The sequence below is a fragment of the Amphiprion ocellaris genome, chromosome 23, assembly GCF_022539595.1.
Source record: "Amphiprion ocellaris isolate individual 3 ecotype Okinawa chromosome 23, ASM2253959v1, whole genome shotgun sequence".
NCBI classification, from domain to species: domain Eukaryota; kingdom Metazoa; phylum Chordata; class Actinopteri; family Pomacentridae; genus Amphiprion; species Amphiprion ocellaris.
Genome location: NC_072788.1, coordinates 10,234,882 through 10,256,068, shown reverse-complemented (window position 1 = coordinate 10,256,068; position 21,187 = coordinate 10,234,882). Strand labels below are relative to the sequence as shown.

General features: G+C 38.5%; 1 protein-coding gene across 1 annotated transcript; it reads right to left on the bottom strand.

The window, feature by feature from the left end:
* Positions 1 to 9,397: 9,397 nt before the first annotated feature.
* LOC111564116 (myozenin-2-like) lies at positions 9,398 to 20,572 on the bottom strand. Its single transcript, XM_023263514.3, has 6 exons — positions 20,363 to 20,572; positions 19,507 to 19,596; positions 18,519 to 18,685; positions 14,932 to 15,076; positions 11,005 to 11,188; positions 9,398 to 9,939 (listed from the first exon to the last, which is right to left on the bottom strand). The coding sequence occupies exons 2-6, from the start codon at positions 19,586 to 19,588 to the stop codon at positions 9,714 to 9,716; spliced, it is 804 nt and encodes a 267-aa protein (XP_023119282.1). The 5' UTR covers positions 19,589 to 19,596; positions 20,363 to 20,572; the 3' UTR covers positions 9,398 to 9,713.
* Positions 20,573 to 21,187: the final 615 nt, after the last annotated feature.

Genomic DNA, 21,187 nt, shown 5'->3' with positions numbered 1-21,187 from the left:
TCTCTATCTCCCCACACATCCACCAACCACTGGAACACATCTCCAAAGTTCTGCTGGGCCAGCTCAGCTTCCCCTCAGAAGAAGTGCCACCACCTGCCAGATGAAGGAGCCTTTTGAGAGGCAGCTGGCATCGTGATTGGACTGTACTTTGGTCTGTTCCAATCCAGCTTCAGCTCCAGAGACGGCAGGCCGGACGAGTCAACGGAGGCCGGGTGGACGAAGACATGCAGCTGAGTACAATCCAGAAAACAACAGAGGAGGAGTGCAGCAGCCCAGGGCCAGAACAAACACAGTAGCATGGTATGTCTCTGAGAAAACATCATAGTAGAGCCTTTGGTATGAAAAAACAGCATAATATACATCATATATTGTACAAATAAGAAGTTAAAGGAAAGAGACATACATTGTAGAATTGTAGTAATTGTGGGCTGACTGATTTACTGATTATCAGTATTTTATTTTTTACTGATTTACGGTAATAAATACATTTAAAAATGGTGCTACTTTGGCTCTGAACCTTAATTTACCTGTGGTCGCTCTGTCTTCTGGAGTGATTTGATTGGTTATACGTCACGAATAAAACTCCTTTAACTTAATATCTGTAAACAAAACAAAAACGTATCAACAAAGTTCTCTGTTAGAGTTTGTGTTCTTCTAAGTTTAACTCAAGATTTTAAATATTTTCATTTACTGCAAATGAATATCTACTCCAAATGTCTCACTAATAATCATTATCAGCCTTAAAAACCCACAAAACACCCCTCTATACTCGACCACACTTAGTACAGTCCGGTTCCCCCTTCTATAAATCTGCTTGGAATCTTCCACTTCCTGTTTGTCAAAGTGGCCTTCTACCTGGACAGGTTTTGTTGGAGCTCATGCAACAAACATTTTGGGTAACTGCACTTTAATATGGATGGATGACACTGAATTAGAGTCTGTTTTAATGAGACTGAGTTAAGATGTGTAGCTCTGTCATTAAATAGGAAATTATTTCTCAGAATTCACAGAGAAAAGTCTGAAATGTTTGCTAGGTTAGCGTCCCACATGTTCTTTGGCTCAGCTAAAGCTAACTCTCGCCAACTTCTGGATCTCTTGAGTTGCTTGTTGTTAAAATATCTTGCTAGAGGTGCTGAAGCTCAGAAAGTCTAAGATGATTGTTCAAAATAAGCTCATTCTCAAGTCTTATCTGAACTCTTTTGTTTGAACTTTCCCTAAACTTAGGAGTTAATGACAGAGCAGCACATTCAGACTCAGTCTCATTTATGTAGCGATTAAACTTCAGTGTCATTCATTGATGTTAAAGTGCAGTTTTTCAAATGTTTGTTGCACATGCTCCCGACCAAACCAGTCCAGGTGGAAGACAATGTGAAGAGAAGCTCCAGAGGATGAATATCACACATTTACGTTGGAAATAAATGTCCTTTAATTAGACATTGTCTTGCAAAAGTTGGATTTCCCTTTAATGATGTTCAAATCTTTGTTGAGTGTTTTGTTGATGTTGGTTTCTAAATGTTTTCTGACACTCGGCCCAAAAGATTAAAACCTTCTACGGCTCACCAGCTGCAACAATTCACACATTATCAACTATCTTTCTGACTAAACTAAGATAAAAAGTGAAAAAATGCCTGATTCCTGCATCATGAATGTAAATCTTTTTGGTTTTTATGACCGGAAACTGAATATATTTGGGCTTGACATTTTATAAACCAAAACAAGAAATGAATTACCAGAAAAAACAATCAACAGATTAATGGACAAAGAAAATGTGTTTTCCAACATATATGGCTGAATTATTCCAACATTACAAGATACATACAATTTGAATTCAATTTTATTTATATAATGCCAAATACAGGTCAAATTGTCTCAAGACACTTTATTTTTATATTTTTTGTCATATTTAAAATATGACAAAGTAAGAAATTTAAACCTCTTGACTAATCCAATTTATTATTTGGTTTTTAAGAGACTAATGGACAACTAAAATAACTTTTTCCACTAAAACTAATAAACATGAGGTCAAATAGAAGGAACAGTTTTAAATACTGCAGTCCCACGATGACAAGAATAAAGTTTTACAACAAAAACTAAATCTGCTGGTGGATTCCATTAAAGTCCTAATAAATTATAATAAAGTGTGATACTAAAGGTTTGTGGTGCTAAAAATGTCAAAGTACAGATATCAAGTTGAACATCTGGATGGAGGTTGATAAAAGTTGACCTCCCTTCATTTCTCTGGAGCCGACTCCATGGATTTTATGGATGGTGGTTAAAGACCTGCTCTTCTAGTCGTCTTCCTTCTAGTCGCTGTAAAAATTCAGTCCATCCTGACCGACATCAACACCTCTTCATGACAGCTTGTTCTGCCTCCGACCTGGTGGAAACTCCAGAAACTCGGGAAAACCCATGGAGACTCGAAGAACTTGTGGAGACTCAAAGAACTCGTGGGGTGGGGAAAGGTGTGGTGGGAGGTGGGGGAGTAGAGGGGGGAGGCCACCACCCACCTCCCCGCCTACTCTCCGCCCTGACTCCACCCAGACTCCGCCTTGGCCCTGCCCATGTGGTCACTTCACGAACTACGATGTCAAAGGGACGACGAATTTATTTCTTTTCATCTGATCTGTAGCTCAGTGAGTTAAGGATTTGCCTATGGAGCTGCAGGTCGCTGGTTCAAGACCAGACCCTTCTTAAGTTTTATCAAAATCCTGACAAAGACAAACAAAGAAAAGAGCCGGTGTCGGGTCTTGAACCTGTGACCCTCCACTCTGTAGTCCTCTTCTTATCCCCCTGAGCTACTCGCTCAGATACTAATTCTTCTTTTTTTTGCGCATTTATCATCTATTTTTTGTCGTTTTCGAGTTTTTTTTTTTTAACTCGAGTCTCGTCTCGACCGTTTTTGTCAGGAGGTTGGACTTCAGCCTTTGTGCTGGAGGGTGGAACCCTCAGTTCCAAGACTTTCCAAACCCTCCACACCTCCCGAGTCCTCAGGACCTGAGCTTTCACACAGTCTGAGGGGTGAAATTTTCTAAGTCCAACAGTAGTTTTCTGTTAGATTGAACTTTCAGACAGCCCAAGGACTGATATCTTCTAAGTTCCTGAGTAGTTCTCTGTTAGTTTGAACCTTTCCACAGTCCAAGGACTGAAATCTTCTAAGTTCCTGAGTACTTCTCTGTTAGTTTGAACCTTCAGACAGTCTGAGGACTGAAATTTTAAAAGTTTCTCAGTACTTCTCTGTTAGTTTGAACTTTCTGGTTAACAGAAGCCTTAAAACTTGTGACCATGAGTCTTGATTTCACATTTAGAACATCCATCTGAGTTCTTCTCAGACCTTCACCTGTGGGTTCTTTAGAAATCCTGAACAAACTTTGATTCTCTTCACTGAACAGTAAAGTTTGTGGAGATCAGAAGGTAACATTAGTTTGATCAATGCCTTCAACTAGTAGACTTTATCTGGAAAGCAGTTTTCGGAAATGAGTTCTTAGTAAATCTATCCACAATCAAACCAAGAACATAGAAAGAGGAAATGATTGAAGAAACAACTTGATGTTTTCGTTTCAGACTAGAAAACGCTATAAGACCTTTGTCTGTTTTTGCTCTTTTTGATCGTTTTATTGTCTCTTCTGCTTAATTTGATCTTCTAAAGTCTAACTGGTGTCTTTTCACATGTTTTGTCTTTAGTTTGATTCTTCTTAAACATTTAGTTTTGCTCTTTTCTCACCTTTTATTCTTTTCTAATGTCTGATTTGATTTCCAAATGTTTTGTCTTTTTAATGTTTAATTGTTTTTTCAAATGTTTTATCGGCTTGTTTTAGTTTCTTTTTCTTTCCCAATATTTAATGTTTCAATTAAATCTTTAAGGTTTTTCTTTTTAAATGTTTTACCACCTTTTAATGTTTAATTTTCTTTTTAAATGCTTCATTGTATTTTCTGTTTAATTCCTATTTGAAGTTTTATTGTCTTTAAGATGTAATTTTCTAATTAAACATTTAATTTTTTAATTAAATGTTTTGTCTTTTTAAAGGTTTAATAATCTAATTAAATGTTTTGAATTTTTTTACTGTTTAATATTCTTGTTGAATTGTATTTTTTAAATGTTTAATTATGGATTATATATCATTTAATTGTATTTAATGTTTAACTCTATTAAACAGACAAAATATTGAATGAGATAATTCAACATTTCATGTCATTATGAAATTAAACAAAATTTTTAAAATACAAATATTAAAAATTACAGATAAAATATTTTCCATAATTAAACATTTAAAAAATACAATTCAACAAGAAGAATATTAAACATTTTTAAAAATTCAAAACATTTAATTAAAATTACATCTTAAATTTCTTAAATCTTTTTAATAAAACTTGTTAAAAGTTTTATTGTATTACTTTTTTTCCCTTTGATTTAATTGCTTTTTGTTATGTAGTTTATTTCTTTAATCTTCTTTTTCTGTCAAGATTTTAACCCCAACCTTAAAAATGAAATAAACCCTTAAATCACAATGAAAATACTTCTGTTGTCACAATCATGAGTTAGTCAATTATTCAGTTTATCAATTCACCTTTATTTGTTTAGCACCTTTTACACAGATGACAAAACTAAACAAGCGAAAGAGAAAAAACTATGCTAAAACTAGGATTAAAACTCAAAAACATTTTTTAAAAAAAGATTTAACATCTTAATAAAATATGTTGTGTCCAGGGGATGGAGGGAGTTTATTGAAGTCTTCTTGGGCTCACATGGTAAATCATTTAAAATATAAACTTGATATTCAGTCTAAGGAAACTACAGAGCGACAGAAGAAGCAACATCTCCTGTTCTCTCCTTTAATGAGTCGACTCTTCTTGTGCTTTCAGAACAAAGAACTACAGACTCTTCACAACCTGCTCAAACTCTTGGTACAGGACCTCACCACACGGGTCAAGAAGGTTTCCGTGTCATTTCTACTCTGAAGATCACCTTCTCCTGCTCAAACTGCTGACAAATGTTTCTGCTGCTCTTAAGTCTGGTCTCCAGAACTTCCTAAAAACTCTCAAAGTCTCTTCTGCTGCAGGTTGCTTTGTAGAACTGGTGCAGAAAACCTCACTAAACCACATGGAGGGGCCTCGAGATAGTCATCCAAATGAAACCATACAAAAACCAAACTAGCACAACCCAAACGCTAAAGTCTCCTGCAGCCTACCAGAGAACCTCTGAGAACAGAGAATCAGGACAGGAACTCTTACCTTCTGGACAACAAACGCTGGTTCTCAAACAAGAACACAGATTGTGTCTGACCAAAAACCTCTAAAGACTCACTACAGCCAAGATAAAAACACAACTCAGCTGCACCAAATCCACTAATCACTGCACACATTAGCACCATGTGCTAACTGTGGCTAAAGAACCACATTTACCAAGACAACTGTCCAGTACAAAGCCCTAAAACATACCAAGAAACACATTAAAGACGATTTTACTGCTGGAAGCTGCAAGCCAACGCCTAAAGAACACACTAAAGCAACGGAGCCAAACCCCGTTCACTGGTGAAGAGAAACAGAGGAAATGTTTGTCTGCAGCTAAATAAAGCAGGAAGACACTGAGCTGCTCAGGTGTTCCTGATAACACCAAGCAGCCACCTGGACAGCCAATAGGAACACAGCTTACTGGAAGTCCAGAGGGCTGGGTTAGTCAAGGAAATTTAATTTGAAGCAGAAAGTTAACAAAGTTGAAAATCACCTTCTGATACCTGAAATCTCTGAGTTTTCACACAAAGAACACCTGAACATGTCAAACTGGCTTCATAGTAGAACCATCATTGTAAAAACGTCATAGTATGGTGTGTTGCTCAAAAAACAGAACCCGGCTGTCAGGGGACAAACATGTAAGAAACATGAGAACAGAGAGAACCCAACCAGTAGGTCACAGTTTATCATCCCCCAGTCATCTCCTGAAGTCCATATGGTGAGAGACATCAGTATCTGGTTGTTCATTTACCAGAGGATGCTTATAATCATGCTGATGTGGTCTGTACTCTACAGTATTTTAGTGACTCAATAAATGCCTAAGTTGTTTTTTTTTAAATGCTTTTTAGTTTTTCATAAACATTTAATAGCCTATATGTAATCAATAATTGGCCTTTGCCTATCTTAAGAAAAACTCACTCAGAACTCTGATATGTTAACAGTATTAAATAAATCAATAAATACATGCATACACACATAAATAAGTTAATACATTAACTGTGTTAAGATAAGATTTAGATTTTTAAAAAAAAGTTGTTTATGTTTTTGCAGAATCCAGTATTGCTCACTGGTTGGTCATTACATTTTATTAGTTTGATTTCACTGTTTAAAATGATGCCACCTCTTTTCAGACAGAACCTGTGATAATAAAACAATACAAAATGTTTAGTTCCGTGTTAATAAAGCACTTAAAGCTTTAAGTATGGCTAAATGCTCTTTTCAAAATTAAATATATCACTCCTTAGGTGGTAGTGGCCCCAAGTTCAGTAAAGTTGGAAAGATATTCACAGATTCGGGCTTCCAGCATCAATAACTCATTAGATATAGGTTGTCAAAACATAAACGGTGCCTCTTTCCCATTGTTGCAAGGCAGACAATGTGCTACAAGCCCAGTTTTATCAAAAGTAGCTGTCTTTCAAGCTACAGGAATAACATTGGTGTCTATGGAGTGAACAGGGTCCGTCTGCAATTTGCAAAACCGCTGCAACAGTAAAGAGAGACAAATATTCAATAACTTCACTCTTATACATTGTAGTGTCACTAAAATCACTGCAGCCTTCAACTGGCTCCTGTTGTCAAAGTGTTTTAACAGAAATGTAAATGCTGTAATTTGATTCTTTTAATGAACCATGTGATGCTGGTGTGACCACAGTGCACACGTCTGATGTTGCTCACAGTGGTCCAAGGAATGCTCAGGGAGTTTGTGTGTTTGCTCAGACTCATGGAAAATTAGAGGGAACATTGCTCTTGACTGTACATTAGCTTGTAAATTAGTATCTTTGATATCTATCACTGTTTGATCGATCCCATTTCAGCTGTAAAATGTAAACGTATCACAAGTACCAAGTACCGAAACTACAGCTACTAGGACAAACTAGTGTCAAAGCTTAGTCTGTGGTCAAAGGTCACATGAGTGGGTGTCATCTCTTAACCTTGTAGTGTGTGGTTTTCAGCCATTTAGTATTTACTCAAGAGGAGCAACTCTGGAGTGGAGCAACTCTGGAAATTAATCTCTGGAACAGTTATTTCTCCACTTCGAAGCAGCCTTGTTTCATTGCATCATTATTGCATCTATTGCATCATTAATTATGAAGCACCAGGCTAAGCATGTAAATGTAAATAAGACAGTAAATAGACACACTCATCTGACAAATTTCTGTTATATTTTCCTCATTGATTATGTTGTCAAGTTTAATCAAGTCACTGTTATTTAAATAGCATATTTTAAACGACAGACATTGAGCCAAAGTTCTTTCCAGGAGAAAAGTGCAACTAGCATTATGAATTCATAGCTTTTAATTTTGACGTTAGGAGTGTCACTTATGATGTGATGTATTTAAGGATTACAAACGCAAAAAATTATATGTGACTATGTTAAATATTAAGGCCCGATACTAAAGTTACTAAAATTACAGAACTACAAAAATATACATAGCACAGCAAATCCAAGGACTTCCTGCTTTCTCTTTGAGCAAGTTTTCTTTTTCTTTCTTTCTTTTATTTCTTCAAAATCTTCTTTTATCTATTTACAGTCATGGAAAAAATTATAAGACCACTCTTTTTTTTTTTTTTAAAGTTTGTTTTTTTGGCCTTCTATTGGATAGGTGTAGTGAGAGACAAACAGGAAACGGGGGAAAGACATGCAACAAAGGGCCGCGAGCGGGAATCGAACCCAGGCCGTTGTGTCAGGGACCAGCCTCTGTACATGGGTCACTCTGCTTAACCTGTTGAGCTATATGGGAGCCCCATTATAACACCACTCTTCTTTTATTCAATGTCTTGTTCATTTTGGTATTTTTTGTGCTACGACTTGAATGTAAGCAGGAAATCACTCTAAGCCTTTGCATGTGCAGTGCTGCTTATGACATGAAACGGCCTCTGATATACCCTGGGAATACAATTAAGCTGAAGCATGTCAAATAGGACAGAAAGTATTATGGAATCAGCTGCATTTTTTGTCTTGCTCATTGTATTCTTCAGGAAATATACCTTTAGTGGTACCAGGCATTGAAATGAACAAGAAATTGAAGAAAACAATGGTGATCTAATATATTTGTTTCCATGACTGTATATTACCTACAGCAGAAAGAAATAATTTCCAGCAGAACCAGACTCTAAGAGGGTGGTCGTCTGCCTCAACCTATCGGAATGAAGAGGACAAATAGACAAAAAACAAGAGAACATAAACTCTGGACAAGTATTGTATGCAGATATGTAAACAATCTGCGCTAAATAAAAAGTTAACATGTTTGCTCAACAGATACTTCATGCACAAAAAGGTTTTATTTTACTAAACCTTTATCTATGTCCTAAATATTGAGATTCAACCCACATTATAAATAGTCCACACTTATATAGCACCTTTTAAGCGTTGCTTCAAAGTGTTTTACAATGGGTTTCTCATTCACACGCTATTGGTTACAGAGCTGCCATCGGGAACAACTTGGGATTCATTGTCTTGCCCAAGGACGCTTCAGCGGCTGGAGGGGCCAAGGAACCAACCATGCAATTAGTGGACAAACTGCTCTACCACCTCAGTCGGGCTCAGGATAAATATAGCAGCACAACAAGCCTTCAAGATCAGGCTAAATAATGAACTTTTCTCAAAAACGTGATTAAATTACTACACATAATCCATGTAACTCTTCTACAACCTGCAAGTTTAACTCAGCCTCTTTGCTTAAATCTCCTATATCTGAGAGGAATTAACAAATACTGTAGTAACAAACAGAAGATGCAGACAGATAAGGAGCTGGCACAGCTCGTCATGTTGCTCTCCCATCAATCCCACTCCTTCGACTGGGCATAGCCGAAAGGTGAGAGACACATCAGTCAAGTCGCTCATGTCAGAGAAGCAGATTTGATTTGTCAAGCAGTGTAACCTTGAGGCATGTTACAGTGGCTCACATGTATCTTTGGCCTCTCACACGATATGATAAGTGATGGGTTTGCATTGGACTCTAGCACACAGGCGCAGCATCACTCACTCAAGTGAGCCTTCAGTGCAGCTCATACCAAGTCACTGTGAAATTACTGCCGGGGGGCGTGTTGTGGAATATGTTGCAAATTTGCATCCGTGCCCAAAAACAGAAACATGTATTTGTTTTATCAATAATTTCAGGGGGAGAAAATTTGAAGTGATTTAAAGTTCAAGAAAAATCACATAAGATTATTCTTTTGCATCTACACCAGTTTATTGAGCAAAAACTAGATAAAATGTTCTTATGCACATTAATATACAACAATGTTAATTTATTCCAGGAGTATGTCGGCCTACTGAACAATGTGATTTATTTACTTTTCTCTGCAGTGCAATATTTAACATCACTAGAAAACTAGTGGATGATGCATACAAGCTAACATGAACCACGAACAGGATGCTTTCTTTCAAACCCCACTCTGCTGACAGGAACTTCACCCCGCTCACAACAACCTCGGGTGCAGCAACTAAGCAGACAGCATCTCTGTGTGACTTCATTAGGGGTTCAAAGGTCTTCTGACTCAGGGATGAGCACAGGCTCAAGGGAGATAGCAGGCAGGGAGACTGGACCACCCGCCGACACCCACCCCAGAGCAGATCTGTTGAAGGAGGGTCGATTCACCGTGGCTTCCCCCTGAAGCTCTGGCAGCTCCGTCAGAGTTTCTACCTGGATGGGTCTGATAGGAGCAGGTCTGGGCGTCTTGCTGAAGCCACCAAAGGGGGTTGCTACCCTGGAAGTGACAGTGGGATAGTGTTAATAGCATCCGTCATGTGCTAATGAAGAAACAGTAGTGACATTTGAAGTGATACAACTAAGAAAGATTCTGACTGGAGGACATATTCAAAGATGTAGTGGCTGAGAAGGAGAAACGCTGTGTTATGAGGGAGGTGAAGGACAATACTTGTTTTGCTCCCTCAGCACCCGCATACATGATGAATTAAAGCATAACTGTATAAATACTTAGAGACATAATGCTACAATTTTAAAATGACTCAAATGTTTCATTTATAAGCAGTAAACCAAATTAGATTTTTGCTGATAGAGTCTTACTTGGTTTGGTTTGACCTGTAGCATATGGTGGTTGATGCTAAAACAAAAAACAAAAAACAAAAAACTGCAGACCATCCATCAAGCTGAAAATGTAAAAACAGACAGCCTTGTCAGATTTTCAACAATCTTTAAGCTAATCGCATCTGACTGCGATTCAGTTGGTAAACTTAACCAAATCAAATTAAGCACAATCACTTTATGCAAAATTTCTCATTAAAATGCCAAAAATAAGCTGTTTGAAGTAACGTAATTCCAGTCCTCTTTGGTGAAATCACAAAATCATGAGTGACTTAGCTTGACACAACAGTCAAGTGACAAAAATTCCAGGACTTTTCAGGTAAACTCAGCTGAGCTGCAGGCAGTGCTTACACAGAGCAGATAAGAGGGTAGTGTACTTTTGGCAAAGTAAATTTTAAAAATTCAACTTTCACTTTTTCTTTTTTTTTTTTTTTTAGGATTTATGGCATTATAACTGTGTCATGCTCAATGGGAGACATTTCTGAGTTCTCTACTTCTATCCATGGTTGTGCTGTTTCCACAGAGGTGCAGGACTTTATAAAGTAATGAAAAATGAGCCCACAGTAAGTAAAAATGTGACAGTAGCAAGGAAATGCCCGGAAGCTGCTTTGGGTTTAAAAAGTTGACATTCATATTTCAGCATATATGTGTTCAGTTCTTTAAAATTGGCATTTTACAGAATATTTTATATTACTGCTGGCTTGCTGTCCACCTGTGAGGCTGTTACCTGTTGAAACTTTTGTACCCTGGTAGGTCTGGTCGGGGTTCCAGCTCAGGCATGCGGGTGATGAGAGTGTCAGCCAAGGCCGGGTCATTGATAATGGCTTGCTCCCAGGGTGAGTGGTAGGATTTTGGCACAGCTGTACTGTTGAACCTCTCTGGGGGGATGTCTTTCAAAGGACCTCCATATCCTGGGTGAATTATACAACACAGACAGCGCATGAACTGAGGGATTTTCTCTGTCAAATAAAGAACTGTTGTTTTTCATTCTATATATTTGATTTTATACATTTTTGTTGGATATTTCTCCACACATGGAGAGTAATGATGTAAAATTTTAAATTAAGACTCAACAAGCAAACACGCGGTGTAAAGAAAACCAGTCCTTCCCTTTGATCACAGGCCTGTCAGCCTGTCATAAGCAAGCTTGACTGTCTCATCATATGCCTTCACAGTGCTGAAGTTGAAAAAGCTCGCCTCTCGCTGGCATTTCCAGCTGTCAAAATTCAAAGTTGCTTTGCTAAGTTTGTAGTGCTTAGTGTTGGATGAAATCTAAAAAAAAATCTGGCACTAGTAGCATTGTTAGCAGCATTGTATGTGTATTAAATTGGACTTTGAAGAGTCTTCATTCTATAAAGTAATTCAGCATTTCAGACTGTTCACACCACTTAATTTAATGCATGGTTGCAAGACAAAACTTTGAATTTATTTATTTAGATAAGCCTTTTACGTTGCAGACATTATTTGGATGAGCTGAGGTGACATGATAATGCCAGAAATCACCTCGACCTAATATTGTTTGTAATTTAAACTCTTTTTTGTTGTTGTTGCTTTAGTTGATGTAACAGTACATTCATGTTGAGGTAACTTAATAAAACTAGCATAATTTTTCTTCAACCTTGTGGTCAGGATTTCAAGTCCATCTACATATTTTACACTGAAACAACTTATTCTTTTAGAAATTTGCCAGGTTGCAACTATGTGTTCACATTTATGGTAATTAAGAACAAAACACTTAAAAAACTTTTTAAATAACATGGAAATACAAGGTAGAAGAACTTGCTCATGCTACCAATCATTAATTAAGTGGCATTTAACAAGACATTGATTTGTCAAGGAAATGCTAATTCCCCTAACTCAATTAAGTTTGTTGGTTAAACTTATCTTTTTAATAATTAGACGTTGTCATAAGTCAACAAAATTCATGGAAACTGCTTCATTATTATTGTATTTGCGTCCAAATATTACTTTTTAGAGTGTTTTTACGAAGAAAAAGTGTGGGATTATTGCAACCCTCCACCTTTTTTTTTCTGCTTCAGCTCTTTTTTCCTAGTTAAAGTTCACAGCAAAACAAATCAAGAGACAGCTTCCCTGCGTTTCGGTCGGTGCGTATGTGCATGCCAGCATGTATGTCTTCCTGCATAGTCTGTGTGTGTTGATGGGAGAGGCCTATCCAAAGCACTATCCTTCAAACGCAGCGCTTCACTCAGGGGGCCTGCGAGCTCAGGCATTACATAACGCGGGGCGTCGTGTCACGTCCTAACCTCTCACAATGAACAATCCCCCTTCCTGAGTTTATGTTTTGCCCTGAGGAGGAAGCAGGAGAGACCAAACAGACCTGTGGGGAAGTTTACAGATTTTGGGGGAGAATCTATTACAAAACATTGTGTAAAAGAGTCCATGAAATGTTGTTCTTGTGGTTGGACGCTTGGCTGAATTAATATTTTTGTGGGAAGGACTGTTACACATCCAGCTTTATGTGGCGATGAAAGAAAGATCCAATGAGGCGCTGAAGGTATAAGGAAAAAGACAGCAAGTTGGCTTTTTGTGCATAAATCTTCATCTGGCACCATTTTGGTGATTTCTCTATGCCCCATTGAAAATGGCACAAAGTGTGTGAAAGCAAAGTATTGACGCCCATTCTGGCATCGTATTCACTTCAATTAGACGCTAAAGTGTATGTTTATAGCCTGGTAAAGAACTATGCTGAAGTAAATAACTATAAAAATACATCCAAATTTTTCCTCTTAAATATATTTAATTGACTACAATTTCCCAAACCCTGTTGCTTTTGAATAGATGTTCTTATGTTTTGCTATTTAGTTGTGAATGTATCGTTAAATGGGGCTGTAGCGTGGTGGTTAGCACTTTCGCCTTGCAGCTAGAAGAGCCCTGGTTTGCATCCCCACCTTCCTGGAATTTTTCTGCATGGAGTTTGTATGTTCACCCTGTGCAGGGTTTTCACGGAGTATTCCAGCTTCCTCCCACAGTCCAAAAACATGCTCAGGTTATTTGGTAACTCTAAATTGTCCATCGGCGTGAATGCAAGTGTGATTGTTTGTTTCTATATGTAGCCCTGCGATAGACTGGCAACCTGTTCAGGGTGTCCTCTGCCTTCGCCCTAAGTCGGCTTTTTATTTTCTGTTATTTATAGTATATGTCCAGAAATCAGTTGTGTTTAGACATTTTCAAAGAAGAGATAAATTGCAATTTACAGAAACTTACAGTTAATATTGTTTACAGTGGCAAAACTAAACAAGAAAAACAATCATAGAGCGTTGTATGATTTCTGACAGGTAAGTCCCAATAAGTCCGCAGTGGTGGATTTGTAATAGGATCGCAATCATATGATCGTCAGCAGGCAGCTGACGTAGCGTTCACTTGTAGCCATCGTCACAGTGACACCATGCCACTATCTCGCAATGATATAGAAATCTTTAACAAATCCAGACTATAAGCTGCACCAAAGCCAAAATTTAATCAGGTGGTCCTTGTGTCATCTCTGACGTTCCCTGAAAATTTCATCCAAATCCGTTATTACATTCTTGAGTAATGTTGCACACAGAAAGACATATCAACAGACTAACAGACGGACAAACGTACACCGATCGTCACATAACTCCGCTGCGTTCCTTGGCAGAGTAATAAATACAGTTTCGCTCGAAAGTGTAGTTACACTATAAAGCAATAAAACTCATATTCTACTGCAGAGGACTGCAATCAATAAACAGCAATTAACTTTCTGCATGAATTACAACTTGTACCACTGTAAAAATGCAATATCATTTTACAGCTAAGTGTGTTACAGCCTCCAGTCCAGGAACATGGGACATGCATCCCTGGGTGGATGAGTCAACTATTTTAAGAGTTTTTACCATCTGATACCTTTTGCACTTTGGCCTAATTTCTGCTACAGCTGGAGTGACTTCATTCAGACACTGCAGGGTGGTGTCTGGTCCAGAAATAACACCCTACCCCGGCGTAGACACATTCATCCTTAAACCAGTATTGGTTTTGTGTCAACTGGGAAAAAATGAAGACATGAGGGCGGATGCGAGCGCAGCGCCGATGGTATCAGTGGCACGAGATGCAAACAGGAAACACTTCCCGTGGGTGAAACTCAGCAACGATGGTAAGAGCTGATTGCAAGGTGGGTTAAAAAACAGACAGAGAGAAAGAGAGGGAATGTTGAGGAGTAGACGTGAGCCAAAGGAGTGGGATGAAGATAGAAAGAAAATGAAAGAAGGACAGGCGGAGAGAATAAAAAAAACACGTGTAATCATATTCTGCCTGAGGCCGGCAGATTCCAGGCAAGAAGAGAATGTTTTCTTACACGATCAAAGCCTGCGTGACTACAAACAATGAAAAACAGTTGAATTCTTATCAAAACACAGCACATCCAGTGCTTTGTGCAGTGGAGGCTCTCCACTGGGAGCTACACCACCTCTCATACATTCAACATATGTGCATATTTAAGACAAACTGCACAACCAAAGTTCTGCATAACAACGAAACAAGTTGAATGCAAAAAGTGTGTTGCAGAAACAAGGGCCAAAGTTGAACAACAGTGAACTTTAGCTACAGTAAAACCCTGCTGCATGATCTTGAGTCCTTGAAATGTTTTGCATTGCACTGTATCGCCAGTGTCGCCTACCTGGAGCAATGCTGGCTGGATTCGGCACCATCGCTGCATCTGGTGCATCACACGTTACTTTAGATTGCTGGTTATCACCCGAGTTGTTCTCATTGTTGTTGCTTTCTGCTGGGCTGCCATTCTCAGTTTGGAAAACCGCAGCACTCTAAAAGAAAGATCAAAGAGGTCAGTTGACTTGAAGAGGAAAGCTTGACGCAGTTTCTTATCTGTTAGATTTTTATCTGAAACCTTCTGCCTTCTACTGTGAGAAACAACTTTAATGAAAGTATTGAGAGTCAATGGAAACAAAAGTCGTAGGCCCAAAAACAAAGAGTTGCTAAAACATTTTACAGTTTTTGAAGGATGAGTATTAATCCTTGAGCCATTCTTGTGTAAAAAAATATTGTTTGCAGCAACGTTAAAGCATCTGTAATGAATATTTTAATCACAAACATTTCCAGTGACAGTGTGAGTGAGTTAAAGATTCAGCTTATTAACTGCCTGGCCTGCAGCTATAATGGTTAACTCTTCCTACTCTATTAACATTGTTTTCGGTTGCAGAGGGCAGCGAGTTTCACTCTAAGAGCCAGATCCTCCCCTCAGATTGAAAACTAATTTAAAAAAAGTGGGACTTAGATTCTGTAGGAGGCCAGAGATGACGAAATTAACAACTCTCCATCAAGAGTCACTTTCAGTGTTATCTGCTGAACTAGTTGAAAATATTGGCTAATTGGTTTTCACAATTCAATCATGATAGAAATGACAGACATGGGCAAACGCTACCTACTGAGGATGACTGTGTAAAAAAAGTTATCAGCTATCAACATAAAATGAGACAAGCGCTTCAGAAAAATGGAAGGTTCAACATCTGCCACTGCATGACAACTCAGTAAATTTCATCTCCTGAGGAACATGACTGCAAGCTGCTTCTCTATTTCTTGTGGCATATTGGGTTATTTTTTGACAGATGGCAAGGTTTCTGACGTATTTAGATTAGTGCAAAACATAATGAAATGTTATTTGCATATGCAGTAAAATACTGGCATAGCAGTTTTGCCGATTTTTATCGAGACCAAACTTTTCACCTTTCAATTCAGCTATTTCACAGACCTGAATTTTACACGTTTTCCGAGTAAACAGAGAAGCTGCGTGCCTGTCCATTTGCTCTCAGCATTAGAAGCACTGTTTTCTGGACGTGGATAAAATACACCGCAGCCTGAGCAGCCAGCTTTCATCCCTCTGAACGATATTCATGATGATTTACTCGAGGACTTCCTCAGGAAATGTTGACAACTTGAAACAAAATCCTTCCATTGCCCCGAGCAATAAACAAACTGAGATATGCGAGTGTTTCTCACTTCAAAGATGAGGGAGAAAAAAAACTTCCCTGGAGCAGAATGATTATTTTATCTACGGACTTCAAGAGGGCACTGAAAAGTACACAAGGCCATTGCACAACTAAATGAAGAGGATATAACTAGTGCTGCTAATTAATGAGATATAACAAAGAGAAACTTAGTTAGTTTATCTTGATTCAATTCTACTGAGAGCTTTGGGACATGAATTGTGTTATGTGTGACCAGGTCAGGCGTAGATAAGTACTGCTGGGAAAATAAAAACGCTGACTTGGCGCACTGCCCATCCATACACAAAGGGACATTAATAAAACTACTTATGACCAGCTGGAAGACTTTTACTACGACTATTCTGTGCAGCCCTATGTCTGTAGCACGAGTCAAATAAACACTTCAAGTGCTTAATCTCTCCCACATATACGTCGCCAGGATGTGAGGTATTGTGCAAGTGTTTTTCATGTGATGGAGGGGAAAGATGTGGAGGGAAATGGATGACCATGCATGGAGAAAACACACGCAGGCAGTGTGAAATTCTTACTATAACCTCTTAATCAAAGTGAGTGAGTTGACTGCGCCTGTTCTGCATCTGCTGCAGATTTCTGTGTGTTTAAAGGAAAAGTTCTGCAGTTCAGGAGCTTTAAAAAGATCAATACCACTCTAATAATTGCTAATTATGATGGAAGGGCCAGGCAAAGATTAGAATAAAGACTTCCTCCGTCCCAGGGTAACAAAATCTGCCTATCATCACTGTAAAACTCTCCCTAATTAACAGGTTGTTTGCTGAATCCACACAAAACAAAACAAAAAAAAGTGGAAAGACTAGTTCTGCAGCAGTGTAGATTGCAGAAATAATGCACCACATTATAGCCAGGTGGAACTCATTACTGGTGCATATTGTATCAGGAAATATTAAAGATTTTTCAGCAGGGATTGTAACTGAATTGTTTTGTATAAATTACATCTAGTAAAAGGAAACTGTATACCTTATGGGAATGTAAAGTGGACTGCATAATAATTATGAGAGCATTTAGGCCCCTGATAATTGATTTTTTGAAACAATTGTAGGTGTAATATGTAATTACACTGACAATAACAGTTTAAAAATGCTTGGTTTGGCTTGTACTGTCAAAATGTGATGTTTGTCTTCATCTCTATGAAAATCAAAGAATGAAACGCTACGTTGTTTATATCATGTTGTCATGGTTATGTGCTTTGGGGTTTATTTATATGTGTATATAATATATATCTACATTACTTAATTTACAGATTCATTCCATATAAAGGAAAATACCAAAACAGAATGTGAATTTATATGTCCAATATAAAACTACAATTTCAAAAAATTGTGATTGTGAATAACCATAATAATTCAATTTTATAAATGATTTTTTTTTTTTGGTTATTTTACAAATATTCATTTTCTATTTAATAGACAAAACTGTTAAATTCATGTTTATTACTGTAAATACATTTGGTAATCTGTCAAAAAACTATTTTTATCATGATATGTGTAATTTATATAATTTATTATACAAATCTATTATAGGAAATTTCTGTTTTTACATTGTAAATAACATTTCCGAAATACTAAAAGCTAAAAAAAATAAAGTACATGATCTTATATAATATCAAGGCTGGAAAAGTATATGTTTGTTATGGAAAATTACAATTTTTTTATTAGATGGCTATTTTCCATTATTCTAAACGATAGCTGTTTTTGTTTACTTTGTTTCTCCTTCACTTTATGTATTTGTATGCATGTGTGAGTACCTCAGGAAGAATATCCAAAGCTAAGGTTGATCCGAAAAAAATCCTAGTAAAATAAAAGCAAGAAATTCCGCAGTGAAAAGGAGGTCCGCTTTTTATGGGAGGTTCCTCACTGGAAAGTTGTCATGCTCAGCCAAGAAATATTAAATAGTATTGTGCACCTAAGTTTTGTAGGATTTAAACAAACAAGAAATGGCTTACAAAAAAGAATGCTTCCGGCTAACCAGCTAGCTAATCTTTTGTTAAAACTAATATGAGCTACTGCTGCCTGCAGTGACACTGTTAATGCACACAAACATGACAGCGGAATAGGTCTTCTCATTTAAATGCCATCAAAAGTAAATGTGCTTTTTCCTCCTAAAATGTCAAAGTATTTCTTTGTGATACACTTTAGATGACAACATCTTAATGGGACAGAGTGCAGTGCATGTGTGCTTTCTGTATGACATCATCCACATGTGATCACTGCACCACGGTTTTTCTTACACTGAACTGTGTGTTGTTTTCATTCTGGATGCTCTCAAAAGTGTATTTTTCTGAGCGTCTCTGGCGCATTTTGAAGAGCCGGGAGCCCCGGTTGGAGGCGAGAGACAGCTCCTCCAGCATGATGTCCTTAGGCACGTTCATTTTCTTCCCCAGATCCATCTCTACATCTGGACGGAGGGAGACAAAAGACTTAGCATCTTGTGTGTCTGTGTTCAGTACAGTTATCAGACCTCTGACAAGACAAATGTATTTTCTTAATTTGTATACTCCCACCTATCGAACCTTGTTGAATACAAATTATATTCACACGGGGGGAAAAAGCCATGCTGCTGCTGCGGGAAAAAAAAAGCCCTCCACATGGATTGCTGACTTGGTACTCCTGCCAATATGATGAACGAGGAATTATCCTCCCTCGTAATCAACTCATGTTCGGTGCTTGTTTTGTGGTTTGCTCCACATGCTCGCTACTGCATGCTGATCATGGAGATGTCACAGGCCTATATCCAAGTGCGAGATGCATAATTTGCCAGAATATCTTTCAGCTGTCAGTAGCCTTCAGACCCTCCCTTTCCCCCGAGCCACGCAGTTGTCCTCACCCTGAAATAGCGTGTTCAAAAGGACAACAACAAAGGGATTAGTTTCTTTGGCCCATAAAAGTATTCATTTGCTTATTTATAGTAGGGGTCGGAGAGAAGAGGGTTGGCAAATGCTGCGTTGGAACATGGTGGGATCATGTTTGCCATAAGGTCCAGTGTCCAGTGTGTGGAGCAGGCTGAGGTGGTGTTTACAATAAAGTTAATAGGATTGGAGTATAAATGTGTCCTGTAAGTTATGGTGTTATATCCATTTGTAATAAAAAGATGGGCAAAAGGAGCAGAACACAAGAAGGTGGCATGGAAACGGAAGCCAAGAGAGGATGCAACGGGAGAAACTGAGAGGTCGGAGGGATTAGAACAAGAAGGAAGTGAAGAGGAAATGATATGGCTACCTTCCTGGGCTTGCACCTCTCTGCAGATTGCTGCCGCCTGCATTTTCCTCTCGCTGGTTGTCATGGTGGAGAACTGTGACATGGCTGCCCCTGGGGAGTTCGGACGAGACGTAAAAAGTCACAGGAGACAGCACACATCAGTACAACCTGTTCAAATGTATAACAAGAGGCAAAAAGCAAGGCAGCACTGCTCCATGTTGGCCATTGATTGGGCAACATCAAGCATCCACACCACGCACAAAGAACCACCGGAGCTGATAGAATTTATTGGGGCAGCGAAAAGGGCAAAGTTAGCACATCCCTTTAAATAACCTGAGGCTGTTAAACGTGAAGCACATGCTCTTCAGACATGGCAGTCGGCTGTGTCAGGAGGTCCGGGAATCGATAGATTTGAAATTACCCAAGTGGGCTGAGAGGACACAGGTAGAGAACATGGTGCTGTCACAGCAAACATGGATGAAATAGAACTGTGGAAACTTTACACCAAGGTGTCAGAGGGCACAATGCAGGCGTTTCATTCCAATACGGAATAGATTTCACCAAGGTTCATGGGAATTAAGGAGTGTTTCATCACAAATGCTTGTTATCAGTGGTATATTTTTAAGTAGTTTAAACAAGAGAATAGTTAAATTAAACACAAATGTTAGAAAAGTCAAGATATACACCCCGTAAGAGGTATACTTTCCAGCAACATAAGGATTTAAAAAACGTTTAAGAGAACTAAAACTGACAGCAAGCAATGTACCAAACATAATGCAGACTGCAGGTGGTAGTGGGAGTCATGCTTGATTCAAAGTGCAAGTGTCACGTCAGACCTGGACGGCACACCTGTGGAGAGGCCCAAGTGATGTCTTACCTGTCCTGAAGGCCCCTCGGGGGTGGGGAGGAGGAGTAGTCTCAAGTTGTGCCCGTCTCCTCAGGGGTAGGAAGTCAGAAAGGTGAGAGGCTGAGAGGGTCAGACTGGGTAGTGCGACCTGTGTGGGTGCTCCCACTCCCCGGTACTGGGCTTGTGGTGGGGAGGGTGGGCCAGAGGGGGCTGCAGAAGCCTCAGCCGAATGACTGACTGAATGACCGGGTGGGTGGGTGTCAGTTTGTATGTTGTCATTGGTATTTAGTTCACAAGCCGAGGGGCAACTAAATTTAGAGCGCTGCCACTATACTGCTCGTTTTGCCCTCCATCTATCGCTCTCTCGGCCAGTGGTATAGCTCCGGATGGTGGGCATTGATTTCAAAACTGGGGTATTTGTATGCTTGGGGGTGTTTTTGCAGTTATTTGAGGCTAAGTGGAAAAATTGTCTGAAGATGAGCTGAAATTTACAATTAGATTAAATAACATATATTCACATATTAAGTCAGCTGTAGTTGAGAAACAGTGAGCAAAAAGTAAGCAGATGAAATTACCAGCCAACCTTTGGAACTAAAGGTATAAACAGATTTTTCTAGATTACAGTAACAGTTGAATCATATATATAGATAGCTAAGCATAATGGATGTGTGATTTAAAATAGTTATGGTTTAAATAGCATTTAGCTACAAGTAAAGGAGAAATCGGTCATCAATAATCAAATCAATTTCTATAGCTTTGTGGATTTTCTATAGTTTTTTTTCTGCAGAGAATTATTTTCACGTCTTAAGTTTTACAGGACAATGTACAATCTCTTTTTAAAACTCATTGTTATAT